The sequence below is a fragment of the Synchytrium microbalum genome, assembly GCF_006535985.1.
Source record: "Synchytrium microbalum strain JEL517 chromosome Unknown SmJEL517_scf0060, whole genome shotgun sequence".
NCBI lineage: Eukaryota > Fungi > Chytridiomycota > Chytridiomycetes > Synchytriales > Synchytriaceae > Synchytrium > Synchytrium microbalum.
Window position 1 is genome coordinate 54,190 of NW_022158409.1, and position 25,182 is coordinate 79,371.

A 25,182-nucleotide genomic window follows, 5' to 3' on the forward strand; every position below is an offset into this window, starting at 1 on the left:
TCCAACAATGACGGTTAGATACGACCAGGTTGGGATATCTGCTCATTTGGGTGGTTAAATAAGGAGAGAGATGTGAATTATCAATGTAAATTAAAAAGCAGCAAAGTGACAATGTGAATGTATGGCATCCCACGCAGGAGAAGGTGTATCTGTACATAGTGGTGAAAATAACCTCATAGTTTCTACTTTTTCAGTATTTTGTTCTTTATCAATAAAGGCGTCGTATATCGGTGGAAACTTGCGTTTCGTGGACCTGTTTCGTGTTGGCTTTTTTTGGCCACTTTCTGTTGGCTGGTGGTTTGGTTGTAAAAGACGCGAGTGGGAATCTTTGCATCAAACAACAAGCAGATGACGATTAAACTAGAAGATCAGGACTGATCAGAGCTACGACACGTTTGCAAGATGCCTCATTTCGTACATCAATTGGACCACCCTGACGTAATAAGCAGAGAACACATGTTGACATGCAAGGTATTTAGTGTCACCAAGCAAAATCGGCCACAAGCCTTGCAAGCAGATACCACTACTACATATATAAAAGTAATCAAAGAATTCAGAAACCATGGCCACTCAAACTAGCAGTTTGAAGAAGATCAGTCTTGCTGAATTGGCCAAACACAATAACGAGGATTCTGCTTGGGTCGCTATTAATGGAAAGGTATATGTAACTTGAGCGAAGTCGTCTTGGTGTATCTTAGTATCCAATGCATTGATATAATAGGTATTTGATCTGACAGATTTCATCGATGGACATCCAGGTTTGTGATTGTGATTGTGTCAGTTTTTATGTTGGTTTTGACATTTGAGGATTTTGGTTGTCGACGAGTGGAATTGTATGCAAGATTCGACATTTTGGAATGTTCGAATTCACAAAATACACGATTTGGATTATTCTGCAGCCACATGTCAGTGGAGGTTAAAGCTGAACTCTTTTTGTGTTTTTCGGTCAGGTGGAAAGCGTATTCTTATGGGTGTAATCGGAAAGGAATGTACTCAACAATTCGTACAATTCCACAATGTCGTAAGTGAAGATACGTCACTTTCTTCAACTCACGCCAAACTCACATAGACCTTCTTGCAATGTTAGGCAACCGTTATGGGCACTTACGGCCCCAAACTAGTCATTGGGGAACTTGACGGTGCTGAAAAGGAAGCTCCCAAACCATCTACTGAACTCTTTGGAGAATTGATTCCATATGGTGTACGTCTTGCTGTTCGTTTCATTTGCATCCAACTTTTAATTTCTGGTAGCACAGGATCCATCATGGTATCAAGGCTGGAAATCCGTATTCTACAACGAATCACACAAACGTCTACGAACCTACATACGTGAAGTAACTGACCGAGAATTGACTCCATTCGCCTTCCAATTCGAGAATGACAAGCAAGTGCCTCGAACGCTTTATTCGAGCTTCGGGCAGCGTGGGCTGCTTGTACCTGCACTTGGAATGAGACCTTGGCCTAGCAAGTATGCTCCTTGTGGTAAGAGCACGGTTCGGGGTTTACATTTGATTGTGATATCGCAACTTGACTGTGAACTACTTGCAAACGTAGATCCTCCTGGTGGTGTAAAGCCCTCTGAATGGAACATTTTCCATGAACTGATTATGGCTGATGAGATGAGCCGGTGTGCATCGACTGGTATTGTAGCTGCTTTGACAACAGGTCCATCGATAGTAAGCTTGTCCTCTTTTCATTTCGAAATCCGCTTTTTTAATCGTCTTTTTTGCAGGCTCTACCCGTCATCAGCTCCTTCGCCTCCGACTACTTGAAGGAGAAGATCATTAAAGACGTACTCAGTGGTAAAAAGACAATCTGTTTGGCTGTCTCAGAACCATATGCCGGCTCAGATATTGCCAACTTGCAGACTCGTGGTGAAAAGACACCAGATGGCAAACACTTTATTGTGTCTGGTGAAAAGAAATGGATTGTAAGTATTTTCTCAACACCTTTGTATGGATGTACTTGTTGCATGCATGATTACTGAACGACTTGCTTCTCACTATTTAGACCAACGGTGTGTGGAGTGACTACTTCGTTACTCTGGTCAGAACTGGTGGTTCTGGAGCCAGTGGTTTGAGCTTCCTCTTGCTTGAACGTGGCATGCCTGGACTCACGACGAGAGCTGTCCATGCGCAAGGAAATATTGGATCTGGGACTGCATGTGAGGGACCAATTTAGTTGTATGTGAGCAAGAAGCATGCATGGTTGGGATTGACTCGTTTTCGTCTTCCACAGATGTCATGATGGATAAGGTTAAAGTGCCAGTTGAGAACGTCATTGGTGTTGAAGGGCAAGGCTTCAAATACAGGTACGCATAAGTTGTGTCTGGTCAGAGGCTGTTCTTGCTAACGCTTTCTCTATTTTCCAACCTCTTTAGTGTCTTCAACTTCAACCACGAGCGTTTGGGAATCTGTATGGGTACTGTTCGTCAAGCACGAATGTGCTATGAAGAGGTAACGTGAATTTAAAACAGCGGCATCAACTTTATCGAGCAGACGTTAACCGCTCGTACTCTTCCAGGCCATGCGATACGCAAACAAGAGAAAGACTTTTGGCCAATTCTTGATTGAACACGGTGTTATCCGTACGCTTTACTGGTGCTTTCCAACGTCAGAGCTATTGAACTGGTAATCTCACTTTCTTTGTCAACGTTAGGTAACAAGTTCGGTCATATGGCTCGTATGATTGAAGGTATGCCAGTGACAGCCGAACACACGAGTGAATAAGAAGTGTTGTTTATCATCGTGTATTTTTGCAGCAACTCAAGCATGGCTTGAAATGATTTGCTACAACTGGTATGGGTTGAACTCGTCTCTTGCACCTTGATGAACTATTGTTGACAATCTCTTTATAGGGACAAGATGACCAAGGAAGAAGCCGACAAGGCCTTGTCTGGCCCAATCGCTCTTTGCAAAGCTCAATGCTCCATCACGTTCGAGCTCGTAAGTTGAATGAAACGTGTCTATAGTGAAACATTCATTGGCATGTGAACTGTCTCATCGTCCAATCGTATCTTCTGAATGTAGTGCGCTCGTGAAGCTTCTCAGATAATGGGTGGAATTGGTAAGGGTTTGTCGCAGGAAACAAGCACCTACTTAAATGCTGGTCGAAATTACTAACCTTGACAAATGATCGCGTAGCCTACACCAAGGGAGGTCAAGGAGAGCGCGTTGAACGTCTCTACCGAGGTAAACATCGACTCTCGAGCAAGACGCTGTCACTTGAAACCCTCACTCACGCCAATTGTATGCAACAATAGATGTCAGAGGAGCTGCTATCCCTGGCGGTTCAGAGGAGATTATGTGAGCCATTGTTGTCATTTTTTCTCTTTCTCTTTGTTTTGACTCTTGTTGTTGCGAGTTTGAGATTCTCATTGTTTTTTTCGATCAGGTTGGACTTTGGTATCCGCCAACAACTGAAAGTCGCTAGAGCTATGGGAGCTCGAATTTAAGTTTGGATTTATTTGTTTACAAGAATCCAGGTTCCAACAATCTGTCATGGTCTACTCGTTCAAAGTTCCTGGTTTACAATGTGGACTTCAAACCCCAGTAATAATACAAAAATACGTGATTTCTATGCTTTCGATCCATAGCGACACGTCAAATGAACTGATGGAATCAAAGGACAAGTCTGTGTTGTATTCTGTTGTGACGTCACGTTCTTGTTGCGTCGTACATGCCTGCCCTCCTTTTCTCAGAATCTTTCTCAAGGGAGGACTTTACATCGCGAGAACACTGCGACTACTACTAACTGTTTCATTAAAACGCATACCATGGCCACTCAAACTGGTAGCCTGAAGAAGATCAGTCTGGCTGAATTGGCAAAGCACAATCATGAAGATTCTGCTTGGGTTGCAATCAACTCAAAAGTAACAAATGTCGAGTAAACTCTTGGTGTCATCTCAGCTTCTAACACAGTTTTCATATAGGTCTACGATGTCACCGATTTCTTGGAAAGCCACCCGTACGGCATCTCTTATTGATCGTTTTACAAAAATAATGCCATAAGCAAAATGCTCAATGTGTTTATTCAACCCGATAGTGGAGGTCGTCGTATCTTGATGACTGTTCTAGGAAAGGATTGTACACAGCAGTTTGCTCAATTCCACAATACTGTTACCGTTCTGGGGTCATACGGTCCGAAACTCGTCATAGGAGAACTTGACGGTGCTGAGAAGCTGCCACCAAAAGAAGATGGAAAGCTGTACGGGGAACTGGTTCCTTATGGAGTATGTTACTCGTTCTTTCCCCTGTACAGTTTCTCAATTTCTGACTCAAAATTCAAAAAAACAGGATCCATCATGGTACAAGTCATGTTTAGGTTTGTTCTGTTGTCAAAACTAAGCATTGAATCGTTACAGGTACCAAGGATGGTATACCCCATACTACAACCAATCTCACAAAGACCTGAGAGACTACGTACGAGGCGTTGTTGCCGAAACGCTGGTAAGGGTAGATTTTCCCCCATCAAAACCCCCCTTTCCAGTTATTTGACCATTCTTTTGTTGTGATAGACTCCCTTCGCACTAGAATGGGAGAACGCCAAGATGTTCCCATTATCAGTCTACAAGCATTGGGGACAGTTGGGATTACTAGTACCATTCATGGGAGCCAAGAAATGGCCCTCTGAATATGGTAACATATGCTTTATGAATGAAACTGGATTATGACTATAGTGACTAAAAGAATCTCCGTTGTCACAGCTCCATGTGGTCCACCATGTGGAATCAAACCTGAAGATTGGGATGTTTTCGTGAGTCCCAAGCTTTTTGGAAAGCTTGCGTCTTTATATGTCTAATCATTGATCTAATGCGTTCCTTTTCCAGCATGAATTGATTGTCACTGATGAATTGGCTCGTTGTGCATCAACAGGTTTGTCATTTTGTCTGCCAAGTTATTGTTTTAATCCCTTCGTCACACACTCACACAAAATAACAACCAGGAATCTCTGCCGGTCTCAACACTGGCCCCATGATTGCTCTCCCTGCCATTTACAACTTTGGAAATGACGAAATGAAGCAAAAGGTGTTGATTCCTTGTCTTGCTGGTCTCAAGACTTCCTGTTTGGCTATCAGTGAACCATGTATGTAAAGCGTCTCAATCATCTGTTAGGAAAAGTTCGCTAGTTTTTGCTAAATATCTGTTGTTAGACGCCGGAAGTGACGTGGCAGGAATGGTAACCAACGGTGTCCTCACACCAGATGGCAAGCATTTCATCGTCAACGGAGAGAAGAAGTGGATCACTAACGGTGTCTGGGCGGACTTTTTCATTACTGGTGTGAGAACTGGTAACGCTGGTGGCAATGGATTGTCCATGTTGTTACTCGAACGGTGAGTTGTAAAACCAGGACTCTCTCGTGAAATTGCTTGTAAGTATATTAAATTTTGTCATTAGTGGTATGCCTGGACTCAAGACCAGAGCCGTTTCAGCTCAAGGCAATATCGGATCGGGAACTGCATGTAAGACCAAATCCAAATTGTGTGAATGTGAAATGCATCAGCTAAGATTTCTCCTGTATCTGTCAAGACGTCATGATGGAGAATGTCAAAGTACCAGTCTCCAACATTATCGGCAAAGGTTTGTTTTCCACGGTTTGAGACGAAACTGATATTTCTTACCAATGCTAATTTTTTCTATCTGTCAGAGGGCGAAGGATTCAAGCAAATCATGAAGAACTTTAACCACGAACGTCTGGGTATTTGTTGGGGTGTCGTTCGTCAAGCTCGTGTTTGCTTTGAAGAGGTGACAAAATCAAAACTTGTTGCCACAGAATTGGAATGTTTGGCTGACTCAACCTGAAACACCGATAATAGGCTATGAAGTACGCAAATCGTAGGAAGACGTTCGGTCAATTCTTGATCGAGCACGGTGTCATCCGTACGTCTTGTTCATACCCGTGCCTATTTACATTTTTGCAACAAATGGTTAACATATCTCGGACTACTTAGGTAACAAATTTGGACACATGGCTCGTTTGATTGAAGGTAACTTGAATGAAGAAGAGTTTTCCAGATGTACCAACTATGCTGAAGTTCACGAATTACCCATTTTTTAGCTACTCAAGCATGGACTGAATCGGTAACCTACAACTGGGGCAAACTCTCTCACGATGATGCCGACAGATTATTAGGTGGTCCCATCGCTTTGCTGAAAGCCCAATGCTCATTGACTTTCGAACTTGTAAGTTGACCACCAACATTTTATGCAGTGAAATAGTTCATTGGCTGACTCTTTCAATTGAAGTGCGCTCGTGAAGCATCTCAGATAATGGGTGGTATTGGTAAGTGTCTTGGTTTCCCAACAAGAACTGATTACATGAGTGTTAACGTCGAAAATTGTCACGTAGCCTACACCAAAGGAGGTCAAGGCGAGAAGGTCGAACGTCTCTACAGAGGTAACAGCCTTCTCGTGAAATAAAGCCACTAGTAACTTTCACCAATATGCTCACACCAATATGTTTGCGCAAATAGATGTCAGAGGTGCTGCTATTCCTGGAGGATCAGAAGAGATCATGTGAGACCCTTTGTTCTTAATGTCGTCTTGTCTCGACTCTTGTTGTGAGTAACGGAAGCGCTCATCATTTTTTGTCACGTTTAGGTTGGACTTTGGTGTTCGACAACAACTCAAGGTTATGAGGGGTATGGGAGCCAAGATTTGAAGGGTTTTGTAGCAAAGGTTTACTTGCCTTGAAGACTGTGACTAAAAATATACATTACGTCGTCTGAAATCACATTTCTTGAGTTTGCACGCACGGAGGTCATTAATACGGATTTATAAAGACTTTTGTCGCGTAGACCAGTCAAAGAAGAGGGAACAGCGTACCAATGATCAACATGAACAATAGCGAATCGTAAATTGATTATATTTCTTTGCATATGTAAAAACATGACTCAAATACAGTGACAATACCCATATCATCATCCACATACAAGTTCTTCTCCGTCTTCCCATTCTCCATCACCATCCGCTTCATCTTTGGGAGTAGCTGAAAACAAGGATATGAGTTCTTGAACATTTGTCTTGTTGAGTTTGCCAACACCATCGACGGCAGAAACTAATTGTTGCTAAGAGAAACACACAACAGCGTCAGCTTACAAAGACGAGCACAGTAATGATGCTTCCTACCTTCTTTTCCTGCAAGGCCAGAATCCGTTCCTCAACAGTCTCCTTAATAGTCATTCTGACGACATGGACGTCCTTAGTTTGGCCTATTCTATGTACACGATCTATTGCTTGCTGTTCAACTGAAAAATGCAAAAATTCAGATTCCATGGCATCAAATTACGTCAACATTCCTTTGACTTCTCAGGCCCTTACGTGCAGGATTCCACCACAAGTCAAGGAGTACGATACGGTTTGCACAAGTCAAGTTCAGACCAACACTACCACAACCTTAAAGAAAAGGTGTCAGCAAGCTATGAGTGTAATCCTAGTGTTTTTGCTTTCAATTACCAAGTGAGATCAAAAGAATCCTTCGTTTCGGATCAGTCCTGAACTTCTTTAAAGCGTCTTCACGTGCTTGAGACGTCATAGATCCATCATCTATTGTGAAAAGGCATCTCGTGATGAGTTCCGTGTTCAAATATGCATTTCTTTTTTGGTGACGTTGACACTTACAGCGACAAAAGGCCCAACCACGACTTCCAAGAGGAATCTCAACAATATCAAGCATGGACGTAAACTGGGAGAATACAATGGTCTTTGAAGAATCATCTTCACGGTAAATTTGACCCAAAGTCGAGAGTAATTCGTCAATCTTGGTTGATGAGACCCAGGCCCTCCTCAACTCAGCCACTAGAGGTCATTAAGCATTCGAAGATCCAATGAGCATCTCATGACACAACAACATCTCGCCAAAATATGAAAACCCTTACACATTGCAGCATTCTTCCCATTCTTTGATTTGCTGCCACTATCGTTCCCATGATGAGAGACAAAGCGTATAGTACAGTCCAAACAGTGAAGCTTGTCTTTGGATTCAGGCTCGATTCTAGGTCGAACGTTAATATGAGTAGCTACTCCAATTAGCACAATTAAAAATCATGATGTCGTAGCTATGCGATACTTACGGATCTAGACAAATGGAGCACTGATTCGTCTTGACGTCCATGTTTCCAAGCATGTTGACTAGGCCATCAACATCGGCTTCATCATCATTATTCCCATCCCTTTTCATCTCTGTAGCCAACACATCTTCTGAGTTATCTGGCTCGTACGCAACCAAGTACGGATGGTTGCAGCAAAGACGAAGTCGTAGCAACATCGCTAAAACCTAAGTCAGACAAGACGGTGAGTACAGGAGTTTAGGTTACATCTATAGAGGTCTTGAACGTACGTTCGACGCATTGACATGACCAGCCTTGATATACTTCTTGAGTTTCTTTTGCATTTTGGTTTCGAGACTGAGATAGTACTCTCGTTCGTCACCTCCCAACTCGTATGCTGTGAGCTTTACGTCACGAGCTGGTAGGTTGAGCAATGGTTTTCCATCGACCTTGAGTAAAAGTTCAAAGAGTTGTTTGAATTATTCTGATGTCGTTGAACAACGGCCTTTACTTACAAGAGTGGTTTTCATTCGGCGAAGCATGATAGCCTTCAAGATGGCTTGAACCTTTTGGAGAGCTTCTTTGGATCGACCGCGATTCAACGGATTGCTGATGTAAACTTTGAAGGTGGTCAAGTCGTTGCAAGGCTTGATTCGTAAAAACTTAAGAATAGAAAACTATTGGCGATGGTAAGTCGATGAGAAAGAAAATCGTTCCCTTAGAAAGAATGACAACGAAATCCTCACCAAGTCATCGACATTGTTTTGAAGTGGTGTACCAGATAAAAGGAATCGTCTTTCGGCACTGAGAGCACAACAAGCCTTAGCGCGTTGAGTGTTGTGATTTTTTATGTTATGCCCTTCATCTAAATCATGTAAAGAGCAAAGTCAGCAGATTGTAAGGCGACTTAAAAACACTGCAACTTACCAAGAATGACACGAAACCAATCAACCTGCATCAAAGGTCCAGATTCTTTTCCAGGCGCGGCAGTGAATATGTTGGGTTCTTTGTCATCCGAGCTATCGTCATTCTTCTTTTTCCTGGCCTTTTGTGAGAATTCTGCAGAAACCGTGTCATAGGTGGTGATAACCTAAAAAGTACGAATGTAGTTTAAAAAACGCAGTATTGGTCTTATCCCTTATTCAAATCCAAAGCTGACCACATCATATTGCTTGAGCACAGATGCACTCTTGGTTCGACTAGGGCCATGATGAACTAGTACATCCAAGGCTCCCCGTCTGCATCTCGTCAAGATTTCATCTTCCCATTGTTTGATGACTGACAATGGTGAGACGACCAGCGTTGATCTTCGTTTCTGCGAAGTTGGCTTGTTTGAGCAAATCAATCCTATGGCTTGAATTGTCTAGAGTGAACGAATTCAACAGTGTTCCACGGTTGCTGTTCAAAATGATTGGAGCTGCGAACAAACCTTTCCCAGACCCATATCATCACACAACATGCCACCCTTTGATTTCTCTTCCCGATCCTTCATCCAGTTGATACCCACAACTTGATGCCTCAACAGCTTCACAACTAGTTCTGGGATCACTAGCTCGTCTCTCATTTCTGGATCATCATCAGGTATCGATTCGAGTAATGCTCTCAAGTCCTGTTGCTTTCCAGCTTCTACGGTCCCTGAGATGATGGCCCTGGCTACGGCGGTGGGAGCAACTCGTTTCGGTGCTACAAGTGAAGACGAGCTAGATGGTATAGATATGGGCTGAGGCTTGAGGGCTGGCATAGGTGGCATGTACTTTTCTGGTGGCCGTGGTGAATATTTGGCACCTTGGAATTGATTTTGTGGAGCAATAGGAGCATTCTGTTTTACAGGAATGCTTGTTGATGTGGTTGTTCTCCAAGTTGTGACTACAGGTTTGTTTGGTTGCTGCGCTTGAGGCATTCTACTAGATGTTGGCTGTGCAAGACCCGGACTTGGTGCAGCAGGCTTTACTGTAGTTGATTTGCCTATATTTGATTGAATGGCTCCATTCCTTGGAGCGGGAGTTGACCTAGGTTGTTGATTGCCAAGCGAAGTCGATGAAGCGGCGTTTGACAAGGAGACAGGCGACACATTCGAAGATGGATACAGACCTGGAAGTTTTGGCGAAGCATTTGCATTAGGATAATTATTCTTCGAGTATTGGACAGGGATTGGCTGAATCTTGCTGTTTGGTGTTGTTGTGGTTGATGTAGGCCGTTTTACGGGAGATGGGATCTTTGAGGGTGTTGACTCATTAGATCCAAGGGAAACAAGAGATGATCTACCTTTAAACTGCCTAGGTCTAACATCAGGACTAGCATCTGTTCGATCTGATCGTGAACCTGCAGACTTTGGAGTATAGCCCGGAGACTCCTGTTGGTCCACAGGACTTGAGGAAATACTGTATGGCTTGATTATCTTCTTTGGAGTAGCGATCCCAATATCAAGCTCGTCGTCTTCTTTTCCTGCTGACAGCATCGCTTCGAACTGATGTTTGGAGTTTGTTTCAAAGTTGAAGTCACTGAAGGAGTTGGAACAACTTGAACAAGGAGGGCATACGTGATTTATAAGATAATATTATAATATTGTAAACATTTTTTGTAGTGATAATCATGTAACTGTTGTAAAACGCGAAATTCACCCTAGGCAACGTGATTGAGTTGTACCCACGTGCATTTTAGATCATAGTTTCTGATCTGCGATTAACGGATACCAACTTCATCAACTTCATCTACTTTCTTGCACGGCATGGCTTGCTCCACCTCCCAGCACATTTCTCCATTCGTAAGACCATCGTGTATACTCTCTGTCAAACACGATCTCTCCACGTCACCCGAGAACCACCGCCGGCCGGCTTGACGGCCTTTGTGGTATTGCCTTCATTAGAGAGTTATAAGAAATGGTTGGGGTTGGCCATTTAAGCAATGTAGACGATTAAGTACAGGCAAACTGACGATGTGAGCGAGATGCTCATCATTCAAAGCAATCCCCTCGATGGTATTAAATGACTCCCTCCATTGTGGTAAATGATCTACTTTTACTATGAATCCATGGGTTTGAAAATATGCAGATTTATGTGACGTGGCTGATTTCCACAAGCAACTGATGAATGATTTCAGAGGTATCAATATGACGATAAAGAAGACCGGCTGATGCCTGGTGCCAGCCTTTCTACAAAGAGCAGTTGCGTATAAGGTCGGATCTTCTCCTATAGACTTGCGAGACAATCTGGTGCGGCCATTGGGTACGCTCGAGGGTTGACTGTCATATCAGGCGGGTGTGTACCAAATTTTATGGCGTTTCTGGCCCTGATGTTTTAGAAAAGTAAGCTAAGTCAGCTATTATTTTTGTGGGCTGCCAAAGATTTGATGTTGATGTGAAAGCAAATTACGACCGAGCAATGCAGGAAGAAGAGTAGCAAGTTATATTTTTGACATCCATACAGGCACGGATACTAGGTGTATCAGCCATATGGCTTTATTTTGACAACAATTGGCAATTGATATCGTCAACCACTCACCTTCCAAAGTCACAGGAATGCACGGCCAGGCCCCAACGAAAAAGAACGTTCCAGATCTAGAGATTACTTCCAACTGTGCTCAAATTCAACTCACATGCGCCTTCCTATGCGAATGACTACTGAGCTTGTTGCCGTCGTGTGTAACGATTAGAACTTCCAAACATACGACTTTGATTTTCTCATTATAACGCATAGCGGTCGCCCCCATTTCAATCATGAGCAAGGATCTAGACATTGTAATCTTTGGAGCTGCAGGTACGCTCTTTCATAATCGTTTCTGTTCCTTCATTGGAATGCTTTCCATGAAAGTTTGTCTCCAGACATTGACGATGAGCAATGTTCTAGCCTACAACGCGTAACGGACTAATTTTTAATTTCCTAGGCTTTACTGGCAGAAGAACAGCTACTAGAATCGCCAGAAACCCTCCTACCATCCAAGTACATCGTCAAATTCGACGAATTTGCCCCACAATTTCAAAAGCTCACATGTACATCACAATTCGCTAGGGATTCAAATGGGCTATTGCGTCTCGAGTAGAGGATCAGAAGCTACTTGAAGGTATCGAGAAATCGATGTTGTTCTATTTAGCTGTCAAAAAATTCTCACTTCACCTTGCGTCATAGATCTATTGAAGGAGATCCAGTCAACTCATGCGCCTAATTCAGGAGTTTCGATTCCTGAAATCATAATAGCGAATGCCAAGAGCCACGATGAGCTACTGAATTTCACGAAACGTGCAAAGGTCGTTATAAACGCCGTTGGACCATTCAGATATTTTGGTCTTAATGTAGCTACAGCATGTGTTGAAGGACGTGCCGACTATGTCGATTGGTAAAATGCATCTTACCGTACATTCAAACAAGAAAAGGGACTTACATGTTAACGCAAATAGCTGTGGTGAACCAGAATTCTACGACCGTGTCTTCCTAAACTGCAACAAGGCCGCTCGTGAGAACGGCGTTACCATAGTGCATGCTTCCGGATGGGACTCTGTACCCGCAGACCTCGGTGTCCTAGCCTGCAAACTGGAATTCGCTAAGCGAGGAGGCGTTTGTAATGCCGTTGAAATGTTCCATTCTTTACAATACGGACCTCTAGGATTCGCCCTCAACTACGCTACGTACGAATCGGCCGTACAGGGTTTCGCCCATCGAAAAGAACTGGGCAAGCTCCGTAAAGCATTGAGTGGAGTGAGACCCAACCTGCCTCGACTTGGAGAAAAGCTCAAGATAAATTCCACGCCAGGACACTTTGATAAACGGATTGGGCTTGCGTGTATGGTGTTCCCGGGGTCTGATGCTAGTTGTGTCAAGATGGGACAAGTGAGTAACCTCCACGAAGAACGCGGATTTTGTGTTGTCATTTGAGTTTAATTGTTTTGGCATTGCTTCCTTAGCAAGTGGTCCAAATGAATCGCGAAGCCGGTAGTGCTTCACAAGCACTAGCGGGGATTCCAGCAGTAGAATTCTCTGCATACTTGGCCGCATGGACACGAACTGTATACCAAGTCGTCGGATATGCAGCATTTGACTCAATCTTAGCTTCATACACATGGGGCAGGAAACTGTTACTGGATTACCCATACCTTTTCACTCAAGGTATTTCTCAAGTTCTTGACTTTTTTTTGTTGTCGTTAGATATACCAAACGAATTCGAATCAATAGGAATCTTCAGCAAGACCCGTCCACCAAACGAGAAGATGATACACGATACCTCCTTCACTTCAACGTTCCTGGCTAATGGGTAACGTTTGTTAACTCGTCGCGTTATTGAAACCATTCAGGATGATTCTCAAGCTGCTTTTTTTCTCGCCAGATATTCGGATCCAGCAGCCGTCAAAACCGCCGGCAAAGTAAACAAACCAAACATGTTTGTCAAGATGAGCGTTACTGGACCAGAACCTGCCGTATGTGTTACCACTGTCAAACCATATCCTGGTGATTTTCGGAACTTAACACCTTCAGCTCTTTTTCATAGTACGTATTCACTCCAATTGCATTGGCCTGCTCTGCTTATACTCTCTTGGAACAAAAAAGTTCAATCCCAGCAGGTGTAAATTCTCCTGCTTCTGCTTTTGCTGATACAGCCATATTTGATCGTTTCAGAGGCTTTGGGATCAAGTGGTCTATTCATGAGGTCAAGACGACACATGTCCCAGAAACCTTTGTTGGTGCCAGACTCTGATTGGGACATTTTGCAATGGGTAGCCTCTTGTTACAAAAATAGTACTTAAAAATAACAATTCATACGTCTGATACAAAATGAAAGGTGCAAATATCTTAGTGAGACTCTTCAAATGTATCCAAAGCCTATATCGCGTGATCCCTCAAGTTTTATCATCGTTTATCAAATATAGGCACAAGACGACCATGAAGTAGATCCCGACTTTGAATCTTCAATTCATCACGCTCTCGTACAAGCGCCTCATATTCTCGTCGCAAAGCTTCCAATAATTCACTCTCACTTGCAGCCTCCTTACGAGCCCTCTCAGTTTCTTGCCTCTTAGCTCTCCCAACAGCTCCAATTCGACGAGTATTGCCCATAGCATACGAAAACGTTCCAGAGCGTATAAGTTGCGGTGGCATCGTCGATGGTGGTGCTGGTGTTCGTAATACATTCATGGGTAGCGGTGGACGTATTGATTGTGATGATATGGATGATTTACGAGACGTCGAGCTACCGTCTGATGCAATTGAGGATGGGAGAGACCCGATGGATTTTGTCAATGATGTCTTCATACTACTACTGCGACGTGATGACGATTCTACTACTATGCTAGATGTTGGAGACATTACAGATTGTTTCTCAGCTGCTTCTGCAACTTTATCCGTTGCTACTGTTGGTTGAACATGTACAGCAAACACCTTTTCCACATCTTCAAGACAACATTCACATAACAAGACTGATTCCTTTTTTGACCAATCCACTATTGTGGCTTCTGATAGCGTGGACAGTATTTCAGGTATGTGACCGTCCAAATCAGGATATTGTACGTCGTGGATGTTGAATGCAGCCTTCTTGATGGTGGTATTTTCATCATAGTCTATCTTGAATTCTGCCTTGCTTTCTGGTTCGTCAAGTGTGGTGTCACTATTTTCTTTTACTATAGTAGGCTCTTCTGTCATGGGTTCTAATAATGCTGTTCCGGAATCTTCACGATTCATAAGGGGCACATTTTCGCGATCCGAGTATACAGCTTCTTCTAATGGCAAGACAGCAGCATCTTCATATGGCTCATCCATCTCGACTATATCATCAACACTAGCCATATCGGCGTCATCATATTGATCGCTTTCATGGAGAGACAAGCCAGTCAAGTCCAATTCAAAGCCGTCATCAAAGAAGTTGGTAGTCAAGTTGATACTAGTTTCGTCTATATATTCAGCAGCGTATTGTGGTGGCACTCGATATGAAGTCAGTTCAAAGAACTCGGTATCTTCACCACCAGCTGCAGCTGCATCCAATAATGCTTCTTCAAGTCCATCACGAGGGACGAGTTGCGTGTCCAAGTCGATTTCAGTGTGCTCACAAAAGGCATCATTGGTGGTACGTAATGCGAGTTGTGCTGCATTGGCTTGTATACTTTGACGTTCTTCTGCCATGACATTACGGAAGACGTCGTTGATATGGGATAGTTGACTATAGTCTGTGGAGTGCAGAGACACTTCGTGTGTGGCCCCGTCAATTTTGGCACTGATGGTATAGAATTGTGGTTCTAGTTGGAAGCGTATCAAGCCAGGCTTCAATGGCACGGAGAAGATGGTTACGGACGGATTCAGACTTGAGGAGATGTTCACCCAAGGATGTACACCCGATCCGGCTTGGAAGACTTCAATACGAGCTGGACCGGTTGGGATTTGTATCTTTTCAGCTGGTACTAGGATGGCCATATCTTGTCCAGGTGATATCCAGGAGCTGTCACCAGAAGAAATCCAAGAATGCTCCAATACTTGGACTTCGACAGCTACTTCTTGTGTTGGAGCACCAAGACATACGAGTACGTGTTGGTTGTAATTATTCAAAGTATTCACTACGGACATGATGACCTGCTCACGTAGCACCATATATAGGCGAGCGGCTTCGTCTGATCTTCCAAATTTGATCGTGTATGACCTGTACTTTTCATATTCAGTTACCACATTTAGACGGACATTGCAAGTACCATCTGTGTACTCGAGTGCAGACAAGGGTGATATCATTGTGGACAAAATTTGTCGATGTGTTGGCACGGCCCTAAGTACGACAGACAATTCAGGTTATGAATTGGTACGAAAGGTGGCAGGAATCGTTTTGTTTTTCACCCAGAGGCATTGCTTACCGTAGATCCAACCAAGACTTTTCATTGTTCCTAAAGACTCCAATATCACAAGGACAAAGCTTATTCCAGCCTTCTTGCTTGGACACGTACAAGAAAGGTAGACACCTCTCATAAAAAACAACTTCACTACCATTCGATTCGAGAGCTTTGAGATGCAAAGGAGTGCTCATAAATGGCATGGTTGTAGACCTCAGACTGTTGGATTTGGGCTCGTATGGTTTTGAGTTCATACGTAGTCCCAAGGACCCAGACTGTTTGTGTGTTGTTGATAACTTGGTAGATATAGGTTGTGAATCACCAGAGACCTTCCTCACTACGTATTGTAAATAAATAAGTACGGCTCTTTTGGAAATGCAGAAGGAGACCATACAGTAAAACTTACAGCGCTGGAGTCGTGGTGTCTCGAGCCCCTTCTTCAAGTCATTTATCTTCTTACTGATTGCTCTTCTCAATTCATCTGATTCTGCCACCAATGTCATCAACACCTTATCTCCTAGATTTAAATCGAATGTGCATCTTCCACCTTCTGTAAGATAGATGAATGCAGGTTAGTGTGCTGTGGATTGTACTTAACTTTCAAATTATGAGAATAATTCACCTGCAGTAGCATGCTCAAACACCTTCACTTGTGAGATTGGCCATGGCGGATATAGAAGCATGTGCTGATCACTACGGTCTTTGGTTATCAGGACGACATCAGTCAAGACGGTGATACTGATAAGGTCTGGTTTCATAGCAGAGGAAGACGAGGAGGAGGAGAGTCGTTTACGATTTATCGAAATCTTTTGTTCGAAAGATGTATGGACGGGCTCTTTGGACGTGTACTATTGGAGCATATCAATATTATTCAAAATGATTGATATCGCACAAACAACCCTTCACTCACATCAATCTTCTGGAACTCGGCAAAGTACTCTTGTTTTGGGCATATAGGAATGGGAAATCCTTCAGTAGGTTTGATCAATACGAGAGCAATGCGCTAAAAGAAGCAGAAGCACGTTTACCGTAATGCCGCAGAAATCAGATACAAGTACACGATTAATTTGGACTTACACTAGTCAATGCCGTATCATCAAAGTTTTTGCATTCCGATACATCAATAGCATCTTCCAATGCGCACATTGCTCCAAAAGTATCCTCGACATTCACAGTTTGGTATGCCCGTTGACACAAATCCTGAATAGTAATATAAACTCGATATAATTCTTCACGTCGAGACTCTTCTTCAGTCACAGCCAGTATTCGACGAAAGAAGAAACGGTAATGAACTAGTCGTTCTAAAGGCGAAATCAGAGCGATTTCCATGCCATTCATGTGGAAGGACAATGTAGGATCGCTTCTCAAGTCGACGACTGTTTGGTGATACACGGGATAGCTGGTGATGTAGTCTTTAAATACGACGCCCAAAGCGGATAGGCCCGCGAATCCATAGCATTGGCCGATACTGTCCTTGAAATTTTGTTGTAATTCCAAGGCGACAGTCAAGACGTTGTTGAGTCCATCGACTATAGCATTGAGTGATTCGGATTCGGCTTCTTGGACTTCTTTGGTAGTAAGTTTCTACGAGGTAGAGCTCAAGTTGAGCACTCTGCACAGTATGGCTTCAGCTAGTATGTTTTCTTACTTCTAATGTTGACTTGAGATCCTCAACATATATTTGCTCAAACTTTATGAGTTCAGCAAGAGAATTGGTTACTTCCCAGTTTGATTCACCCACAAGAGCCTAGTTGAATAACGTAGATTGTGTTATTGCAACATTGATTCAATTCAGCAAGCAAAACAGACATACATGACGATACGGAGTGCTCAAAACATGCTGACCGGTACATGAAATGGGGCCAGATACCATTTGCTTCTTAATCATAGGAGAGCCCTAAGCACACATAAATAATTGAATGAGCGCCAGATGTTGCAGCACACACAGAGACGACACACATAGAGAGACTCACCAAGCTCCTCTGTCTCGAATGTGATTTCTGAGAATCTGTTCGAGAGCTCGCTCTCTGTAATCTTGGGATGTTGAATGTTGCCTCTGAAGAGAATGTTGGTGCCAACGATTCGCGAGTGGACTTTGGAGAGTTGTTCTTGATGTCCTCGACGGTGGCATGAAAAGAAAAGTTGTCGCTGTCTTCTGCAGCTGCTGGCACCCGATACTGAAGGTTGTCCATGGCCAGGGAGTTGCTCAATACGAACGCTTAGAATGTTTAAGACGACGAGTCCGCGACGAATTTTGACTTGAAAGTAACAGATTAGCAGGGAAGCTTTATTTCAAGTTAATATCAGTACTCCTCATATGTATATAGGCTAGCAACACGTTCCTGATCTCGAAAATTCAAAGTCAAGTTGATTGAACTTGAAAAGTGTCGTGCCCTCGCTTGATCTTAATAGTTCTGCGACTTGCGACGCCATACATGCCCATTAAAAACAGCTCTGTCCGAATTTTTCTCTAGTTCTGTAACAACCAACGCGTACAGCTGAGTTTACTTTGTCTACGAACTCCAAGCAATGTTTATAGGCATGCACGTCACTGACATTTACAAGCTAGAAAATTGGAAGATGTGAATACAGCTCATGCATTGCACGATACGTGCCCTTTGAGCTCCATATTTGACAGGATTGGCAGCCGCCGCTCAACACTACAACAGTTCAACTTTTCAGATCGAAAGCTTCATCAATATTGGCCACGCACTGAAGAGAGAGCTCATTCTTCATCGGCTTCCTCTTATAGATGGCAGATACATATCTTCGTATAGGAGGAAATAATAGCAGCGCATCAAACAAGAACAAACTTCAGCCTGCGTTTTCAATACCAGCTGATGCCTTCAGCAAGCACAAGAAGCTGGTCCAAGACTATATAACATACTATGGTGCATCGGTAGAAAAGACAAAGCTTCAAACCCAGACCGATTTCGATGTTTTGAAGCAACATCACAAGTAGGTCTTCCAACATTTCAGTGACATGTATATAGTAGGAGGTGGTACGTGCTTTTCGATCATTGATGCTCGCAATCTATCTCAAACCCTATAGATTCGTGAGAAGTGAAGAGGATGATAGAGATCTATCTTGGGAACACCGAGTAGCCAAGAAATATTATGATAGGTTACTGAAAGAGTATGCCATTGTCGACCTATCGCGATACAGGGAAGGCAAGTTTGGTCTACGATGGAGGACTCAAAAGGAAGTCATCGCTGGAATAGGTACATCTGTTTGTCCGTTGTCGTTGTCCTAGCCTTACACATGTGGTAGCCCTTCTTACACTCGCACACACATACGCTAGGCCAGTTCATATGTGGCTCAATATCATGTGACGTAAACCAGCATCTAGCTACTTGGGAAGTCCCGTTTGCATACAAGGAAGATGGTGTCCAGAAATACGAATTGGTAAAAGTACGTCTTTGCAAAGACTGCTCCGTCAAACTCAACTATAAAAAGGACAAGGAGAAGAGGAAACGTGAGCAAAAGATTGCAGCCCATTCGACTGTGGACGAAGAGGGAGCTGTTGATGACCCTTCTGTCGAGAATGGTGTAGAGGATCGTGAAGGTCGAAAACGACCCAGGGAGGAAGAACAGAACGGTGCTGAGGAGGGAGATAAAGATTCAAGAGCTGCCAAAGCTGCCAAAGCAGATGGTATGTGTTTAAAGGAGCGATAACCATTGCTTGGGTGGAGTTGATTATTGTTGGCTCACTTTCCTCCATCTTAGAATCAACCACCGATGCCAATCCCTCTTCAATATGGTCTGCCCCACTCAAAGTCGAAGTTGAGAAGACTAGAGGAGAAGATATGGACGCTTTCTTCTCAGACCTCTTCCTGTGAAAGATACGTGCTCATATAGGCAGAGTAGCCAGCACGTTGAAATCACACAATGTAAATGAAACAGCAGCATATATTATGTAAATGGAATAATGCACTCTGTAACTACTAATATTGACTCAATTGACTTGGGGTTACTCCCGCTCCTAACTATTATATGTTTGATATTTACGACCACACATGGTGCAACTATGGCACATAACCAGAATGATATAGTGCCCCTATCCAAATCCTTCTACATAACATGCACTCGTACAGTATCATCTCCCAGCAGTTCCTGCACGTCGAACGGAATCGGTGCAAGCGGCAGCACACGTCCAATACATCCATTCTGGCAGCATGATCCTTGTTCTTGCTGACATACATTCGTCAGATCTTGTACTTCAGGCATACACTGCCCATTGCCATCCAATTGGAGTGATTTGGAAAATGGCGCTCCACATTGATTTCCGTCGTATCGCAAACACGAGATCTGGAGAGTGCATAGATTATTGATGGATGTTGGAGTTGTTTGGTCTGCTTGAGATTTGACTGCTGTTGCTATATACAGGAGAAGGAGGAGGGTGATGGTGGTTTTACATGCGGCCATTTTGACTGTTTATGGGTTGATTAGGGCCGTTCTGTGGCGTTCTTGTCTTGGATTGTATAGGTATCACGTTATATAGATGATGAATGTAGTCCTTTCTTGTTCCTGGCTATCTTATGTTGTCAGATTCCTTGTTTGCGTTTTCAACACTTGTTGTTCTTGTCAAAGTTGCGGTGAACGGTGAACTGAAATTAAGACTACAAAGGTACGTGATATTCTGACAGTATTTACGAGCGTACAATTACATTTAATACCTGCACTGATTGCTCCTCGCATCAATCTTCTTACACTTTTCTTCGACACTTTTTTTAAGCAGATCAACTATGAAACCATGGCCCTCGTTACTACATCTGGACACGCGTTTATCGACCCCTTCAACAAGCCTTAAGACCCGCACACCCTCTCGAACATCAATATCAACACCCAAACAGTGGTTTGAACGACAAATTAGAGACCCATATGTCAAACTCAGACAACAATCCGATTATCGCTCACGAGCAGCTTTCAAGCTCATCGAGATCCAAAAATCTCACAAGATTTTCAAATATGGCATGGCTGTACTAGGTGAGCCATATCTGTGGTTATGCATTCTCATTGTTTTTTGTCCACTGATTCTGCAAATCACCAGATTTGGGAGCTGCTCCAGGCAGCTGGTCACAAGTCGCTCTCGAATACATTGCCGACAACAAGCCTCCAACCTCTGATAAACCGCCTGGACGTGTCATTGGAGTTGATTTACAAGCAATCGATCTACTGCCGGGTGCAACATTCATACAAGGCGATATACTGTGTCCAAAAGCACGAGATCAAATCAAGGCTCTGATACCTGATGGCCAGCATGTCGATGTGGTTATAAGTGATATGGCGTGTCCGTCAATGGGACTGAAAGCCAAGGAGAATGCAGTGAATAATGAATTGTTTGAGACGGCGAGGGATACTGCTATGATGTTTTTAAAGCAGAGAGGGACTTTCGTGTGTAAATTCTTTCAGGGGTCTTTCGAAACTGGTGTGTGTATGCTAGTTGTAGTTTCGACGTTCTTTTTTTGTCTCAATACGAACTCGATTTATCAGATCAACGGCGGGCACTAGAATCTGTCTTTAAGAAGGTTTCGTTAGAGAAACCCGCTGCATCACGGTCGACGTCTTCTGAAAACTACTTTGTAGCCACTGGGTTTAGGACTCGTGGTAACAATAGACAAATCAGTTGACTTGTCTAACCCGGCTGACGCTCCTTGTAACTTAATCCTTGTGCCAATATCTTGTATCTGATTGTAAATATGAAACACACCACTCGACGTTTTTTAAATGCATTTCGCGGTACAATCATGAGCAACAATTTGTTACTTGTATTTGTGCTGAGTATGAGACAGAAATCTATATCTTTAGGAAACCAATAAGATGAGGGAAGAGGCCTCAGAATAACATGCCAGTGCAATAATCAAATGTTTCCATCTCAAAAAGGTCCTGACTACGTTTGCCATAATCAGTTGGAAAGCAATCCAAGCAATCGCAGCGTGCCTGTAATTTTTCTCTGGGGCAGCGTACTGGCCGCTTTTGCAGGATTTGCGGCTCTTTCATTACTCAATGAAACTTTCATTGAGAATTGAGATTGCTGATTGCGGTTCTGTGCTGGTTGCACTACTTGCAGTAGTAACAAAACTACTTGGGGTCAGATCGTGAGCAGTATTTCTGAGTTCTTTTTGTCCTTGTTACTTCGAAGGTCCTTGTTCACTTGACGCGGGAGTTTGATTTTTACTCCAAATTCTGGCAAAGAGTCATCATATTGCGAATCTAGACAACCCCACTGGATATTCGGAAGTCGAGGCCGATGTACTGGCTCAATAGTGTCAGGTTTCTCCCTGTAACTTGGTACTTGCTTTTATTATTATTGAAAAAACAATTTCACTTTGGGTTGACTTGTTGCACAATTAATGGACGTGACGAAATGCCTCCATTAAGTTAGCCGAGTATTTTAACACGTCCTATGCGTCCTTGCTCTCCCTCCACAAATTGCCTCCCACGCCAAATATTACTATTTAATGGCTTGCCCCCTCGAAAAATTCCTGACACTGTTTAAACCCAAACAAGACAGTTTTATATTGGGAGGGGGTTTATAGCCTAGTCCTGTATTTAAAACCACTTTATGATGTGCTGTATGCATATTGGCACTCTGGTGGGTCAATGGATCATGTCTTTTACCAACTTGCGGCATTTTTGCACACAACTAACAAACCATCACCATTACATCTCCTAGACACCTGGATGACTCAAGAACTGGATAGTGTAGCCCTTAGTTCCTAACCGGAGTTGAATGTTGAGTTGTATTCGGAGTGCGGTTGCCAAGTCTCATCAAGATTCCATCACTCACTTTTCGCAATCCCATCTAGTACATCAACATATCAACATTCAACTTTTCAAGAACATTGCAAACAGTGGGGGATAATATTCCAGGTGACTCCGAGTTTTTGTGCATTTTCGCCGAGGCCCGTCTACCGCTGGGCCTGTGATGCTATCTTTCGACGTTGTTTTGGTGAGAAAAGCGAAGCGCTTACTTGCCGGGAAGGTATTCGTGTGTGTAAACGTTTCATTTGTTGTCAGAAATTGTGTCGCACCAACCGCTGCTAACTGAATGCTACCATTCCTTCCGTTGCTTTGGGTGTTGGTGGTGTGAAATAATTCCAACAAACTACGATGATTACATCTCGTAGATACCTGGATGACTCAAGATATATTGTCTAGGAGTGCTTTACTCATCAAGATTCTGTCACTCTCTGTTTGCATTGTCATCGAAGTCAACACGTCAACATTCAACCCATGAAGAGTAACAGTGATTCCGAGTTTTTGAACTCACCCATACAAACTCACCACGCCGCTCTATCGCTGGGTCAATGAAGCATAAACGAGTATCAATATACAGAGGATCTTGTTTTGTGGAGAAAAGCGAACCTCATACACACGGTAGAAATTCGTGTGTATTCATCCATTGCCCCGATTGTTTCACTAGGATTTCTGGCGCTACCTCCCTTGTCCTGTGGTGTTGCTGCTGTTAATTTACTATTTGACGCATTAAGCTCCCGGTTCTCGAAGGATTGGGCTACCCCCAGTGTTATCTCTACAACGAGAGCTCTGTTTCCAGGGAAAATTTCAATGCGACTGGTGGAGGATGGGGCTACAGCACTCGTTATCTCCACAACTCGATCACTAACCACTAACGGCAGTCCACAAGAGTCTTGAATTCCAGACAAGCACAAGAAAGAACTTTAAAAACAAAAGGTTCGTATATTATTCACGTGCTTCTGAAACTGATTTCTCTACATGCTAAGAAGAAAATGTCTCACAGCTTCTCTGTAACTGCAAATCCAAATTTCCACACACCGTCTACAAGATCATCTTCAATGAAAACATGTTCAGTAAAAGTGTATCTGCCCTCTTCTTTTTCTATGGATCCTCCAAATGCGGTGTGTCAACAATGAAATTTCGAGCATATCGAAATCTTGAAAGATATCTGTGGTAACGTTGAACCTGTTGAAAAGTTTTGGTAGTGGCTTCTCTGGACTCGCAACGGAAATTGTTGGATCTGTTCCCTGATCTTGCTGGTTCTCGTCATGAAACAAATCACAAACCTGTGAAAATAAGAAACACAGCAGGTCAAGTCTTTACATATGATTGGCGTTATATTCATGAGCAACTGATTGTTTACAAGTTGTTTTTTATGAGCTGTTTTTTATATTTATGAAAAGCATTCTCCCTGCCAATACACCAATCAAATCACCAGTCCCCATCTACTATTCCTTCCTTACAGTGGCAATGCTGCTCATGCTGTTGAAAGTGGTACGGGCGTTTGATTGCTTCATGTAGCGATTGACTTCCTCATAAGATACCTCTTCTTCAGCAACCTTGACTTCCTGTGCAGCAGCTCCATGCAGGTCAGTTGCTGAGCCTCCTTCTAATCCAACGATTGGTGCTGGAGCTGCGGCAGCTGCAGATCGCCAACGAACGGAACCAAAGAAGCCTGTTGATGCGGGACCTGGAGCACCAGTAGCAGCTTTGGCTGGCATAGAGCGTCTGCTAGCATACCCATCGACTGACTCTGATTGTAATCGAGAGACGACTGGTCGTACAGATGTCATAGCATCACGGAGGGAAGTGGAGTTTTCGAATTGCTGAGCATTGTATTCCATGGTGACTGTAGCTTCTTCAGAGTAAGGGGTGGTGACGTGCATTTTACGAGAACTAGTAAAGTAAAAGTGAGTAGAGTCAGAAAACTTGATGAATGAACGATAAACAGAATTTGATGCTTACGTGGCGCCTTTGGATTTCATCTTTTGGTAGACCTTCTTGTTGACTTCTTCTTCAGTCTTGGCACCTTCTTTTCTGGCTTTTTCTGCTTCAAGGGTGGCTTCCTTGATCATCTTTTCCATGTCTATTGCTTCCTTGGCACCTCCGATGATTACGTCTACGAAACAGCGGCAGATGTATTTGAGTCATTAGGTTCTGTAGTGTGGCAAAAACGATGGGCAGAAGCAAATCCGCTATATCAAACATACCTGGCAGAATAGAAGATGATGTGAGAGGCAAGAGGGAACCACCAGTGATTCGAGAGATGCCGTTGAAGAAGTCGACGCCAAACTTGTATCCAGATAAAGCAGGTTCACATGCAACGCTGAATCTGTTGTAATAAAGGAAATGACGTGAGCGATCATTATGATCAAAATACAACGGACAGAGGTAAAGAGTATGACTTGTCATCATCACATGCGCAGCATACGTACATTTGGATCCCACGATCTCGCATATCTCGAGCAATCTTCAAGGGATCGAGTTCTGGACCATCTTTACGTACAGGTTCACCATTTGGAAAGCCGTCGCCTGGGTTGATAAAAGCAATCAATCGTCTATGTGCGATCGGTAATGGC

The 25,182-nt window shown here is 43.3% G+C and overlaps 7 protein-coding genes across 7 annotated transcripts; 5 read left to right on the forward strand and 2 right to left on the reverse strand.

Annotated features, from left to right (window-relative positions):
* Window positions 1-562: 562 nt before the first annotated feature.
* Window positions 563-3,454, forward strand: SmJEL517_g05811 (uncharacterized protein; the record flags this gene model as incomplete). Its single annotated transcript, XM_031171737.1, has 18 exons — window positions 563-658; window positions 722-758; window positions 951-1,021; window positions 1,088-1,201; window positions 1,257-1,482; window positions 1,555-1,676; window positions 1,733-1,930; window positions 2,011-2,164; window positions 2,239-2,311; window positions 2,381-2,456; window positions 2,524-2,587; window positions 2,659-2,694; window positions 2,762-2,798; window positions 2,858-2,945; window positions 3,030-3,066; window positions 3,144-3,191; window positions 3,263-3,305; window positions 3,394-3,454. The coding sequence occupies 18 exons, from the start codon at window positions 563-565 to the stop codon at window positions 3,452-3,454; spliced, it is 1,581 nt and encodes a 526-aa protein (XP_031022289.1).
* Window positions 3,455-3,775: 321 nt separating this feature from the next.
* Window positions 3,776-6,661, forward strand: SmJEL517_g05812 (uncharacterized protein; the record flags this gene model as incomplete). The annotated part of the gene is made up of 20 exons (XM_031171738.1): window positions 3,776-3,871; window positions 3,932-3,966; window positions 4,045-4,231; window positions 4,296-4,306; window positions 4,364-4,448; window positions 4,517-4,637; window positions 4,706-4,755; window positions 4,829-4,874; window positions 4,945-5,085; window positions 5,153-5,333; window positions 5,398-5,462; window positions 5,530-5,580; window positions 5,648-5,745; window positions 5,817-5,880; window positions 5,952-5,987; window positions 6,059-6,183; window positions 6,247-6,283; window positions 6,350-6,397; window positions 6,474-6,516; window positions 6,601-6,661. 20 exons carry the CDS (start codon window positions 3,776-3,778, stop codon window positions 6,659-6,661), a joined length of 1,581 nt encoding a protein of 526 aa, XP_031022288.1.
* Window positions 6,662-6,920: 259 nt separating this feature from the next.
* SmJEL517_g05813 (uncharacterized protein) lies at window positions 6,921-10,506 on the reverse strand (the record flags this gene model as incomplete). The annotated part of the gene is made up of 13 exons (XM_031171739.1): window positions 6,921-7,067; window positions 7,129-7,247; window positions 7,321-7,395; window positions 7,456-7,545; window positions 7,621-7,797; window positions 7,878-7,993; window positions 8,073-8,275; window positions 8,339-8,497; window positions 8,564-8,725; window positions 8,795-8,913; window positions 8,976-9,138; window positions 9,208-9,411; window positions 9,478-10,506. The coding sequence occupies 13 exons, from the start codon at window positions 10,504-10,506 to the stop codon at window positions 6,921-6,923; spliced, it is 2,763 nt and encodes a 920-aa protein (XP_031022287.1).
* A 1,257-nt stretch (window positions 10,507-11,763) lies between these two features.
* SmJEL517_g05814 (uncharacterized protein) lies at window positions 11,764-13,733 on the forward strand (the record flags this gene model as incomplete). Its single annotated transcript, XM_031171740.1, has 9 exons — window positions 11,764-11,803; window positions 11,931-11,986; window positions 12,056-12,107; window positions 12,173-12,380; window positions 12,442-12,871; window positions 12,946-13,147; window positions 13,214-13,292; window positions 13,365-13,455; window positions 13,527-13,733. 9 exons carry the CDS (start codon window positions 11,764-11,766, stop codon window positions 13,731-13,733), a joined length of 1,365 nt encoding a protein of 454 aa, XP_031022294.1.
* A 152-nt stretch (window positions 13,734-13,885) lies between these two features.
* SmJEL517_g05815 (uncharacterized protein) lies at window positions 13,886-18,035 on the reverse strand (the record flags this gene model as incomplete). The annotated part of the gene is made up of 9 exons (XM_031171741.1): window positions 13,886-15,782; window positions 15,868-16,180; window positions 16,250-16,393; window positions 16,466-16,691; window positions 16,754-16,846; window positions 16,921-17,427; window positions 17,492-17,590; window positions 17,657-17,740; window positions 17,817-18,035. 9 exons carry the CDS (start codon window positions 18,033-18,035, stop codon window positions 13,886-13,888), a joined length of 3,582 nt encoding a protein of 1,193 aa, XP_031022293.1.
* Window positions 18,036-18,595: 560 nt separating this feature from the next.
* Window positions 18,596-19,683, forward strand: SmJEL517_g05816 (uncharacterized protein; the record flags this gene model as incomplete). The annotated part of the gene is made up of 4 exons (XM_031171742.1): window positions 18,596-18,801; window positions 18,896-19,065; window positions 19,146-19,496; window positions 19,571-19,683. 4 exons carry the CDS (start codon window positions 18,596-18,598, stop codon window positions 19,681-19,683), a joined length of 840 nt encoding a protein of 279 aa, XP_031022292.1.
* Window positions 19,684-20,589: 906 nt separating this feature from the next.
* Window positions 20,590-21,474, forward strand: SmJEL517_g05817 (uncharacterized protein; the record flags this gene model as incomplete). The annotated part of the gene is made up of 3 exons (XM_031171743.1): window positions 20,590-20,830; window positions 20,895-21,272; window positions 21,338-21,474. 3 exons carry the CDS (start codon window positions 20,590-20,592, stop codon window positions 21,472-21,474), a joined length of 756 nt encoding a protein of 251 aa, XP_031022291.1.
* Window positions 21,475-25,182: the final 3,708 nt, after the last annotated feature.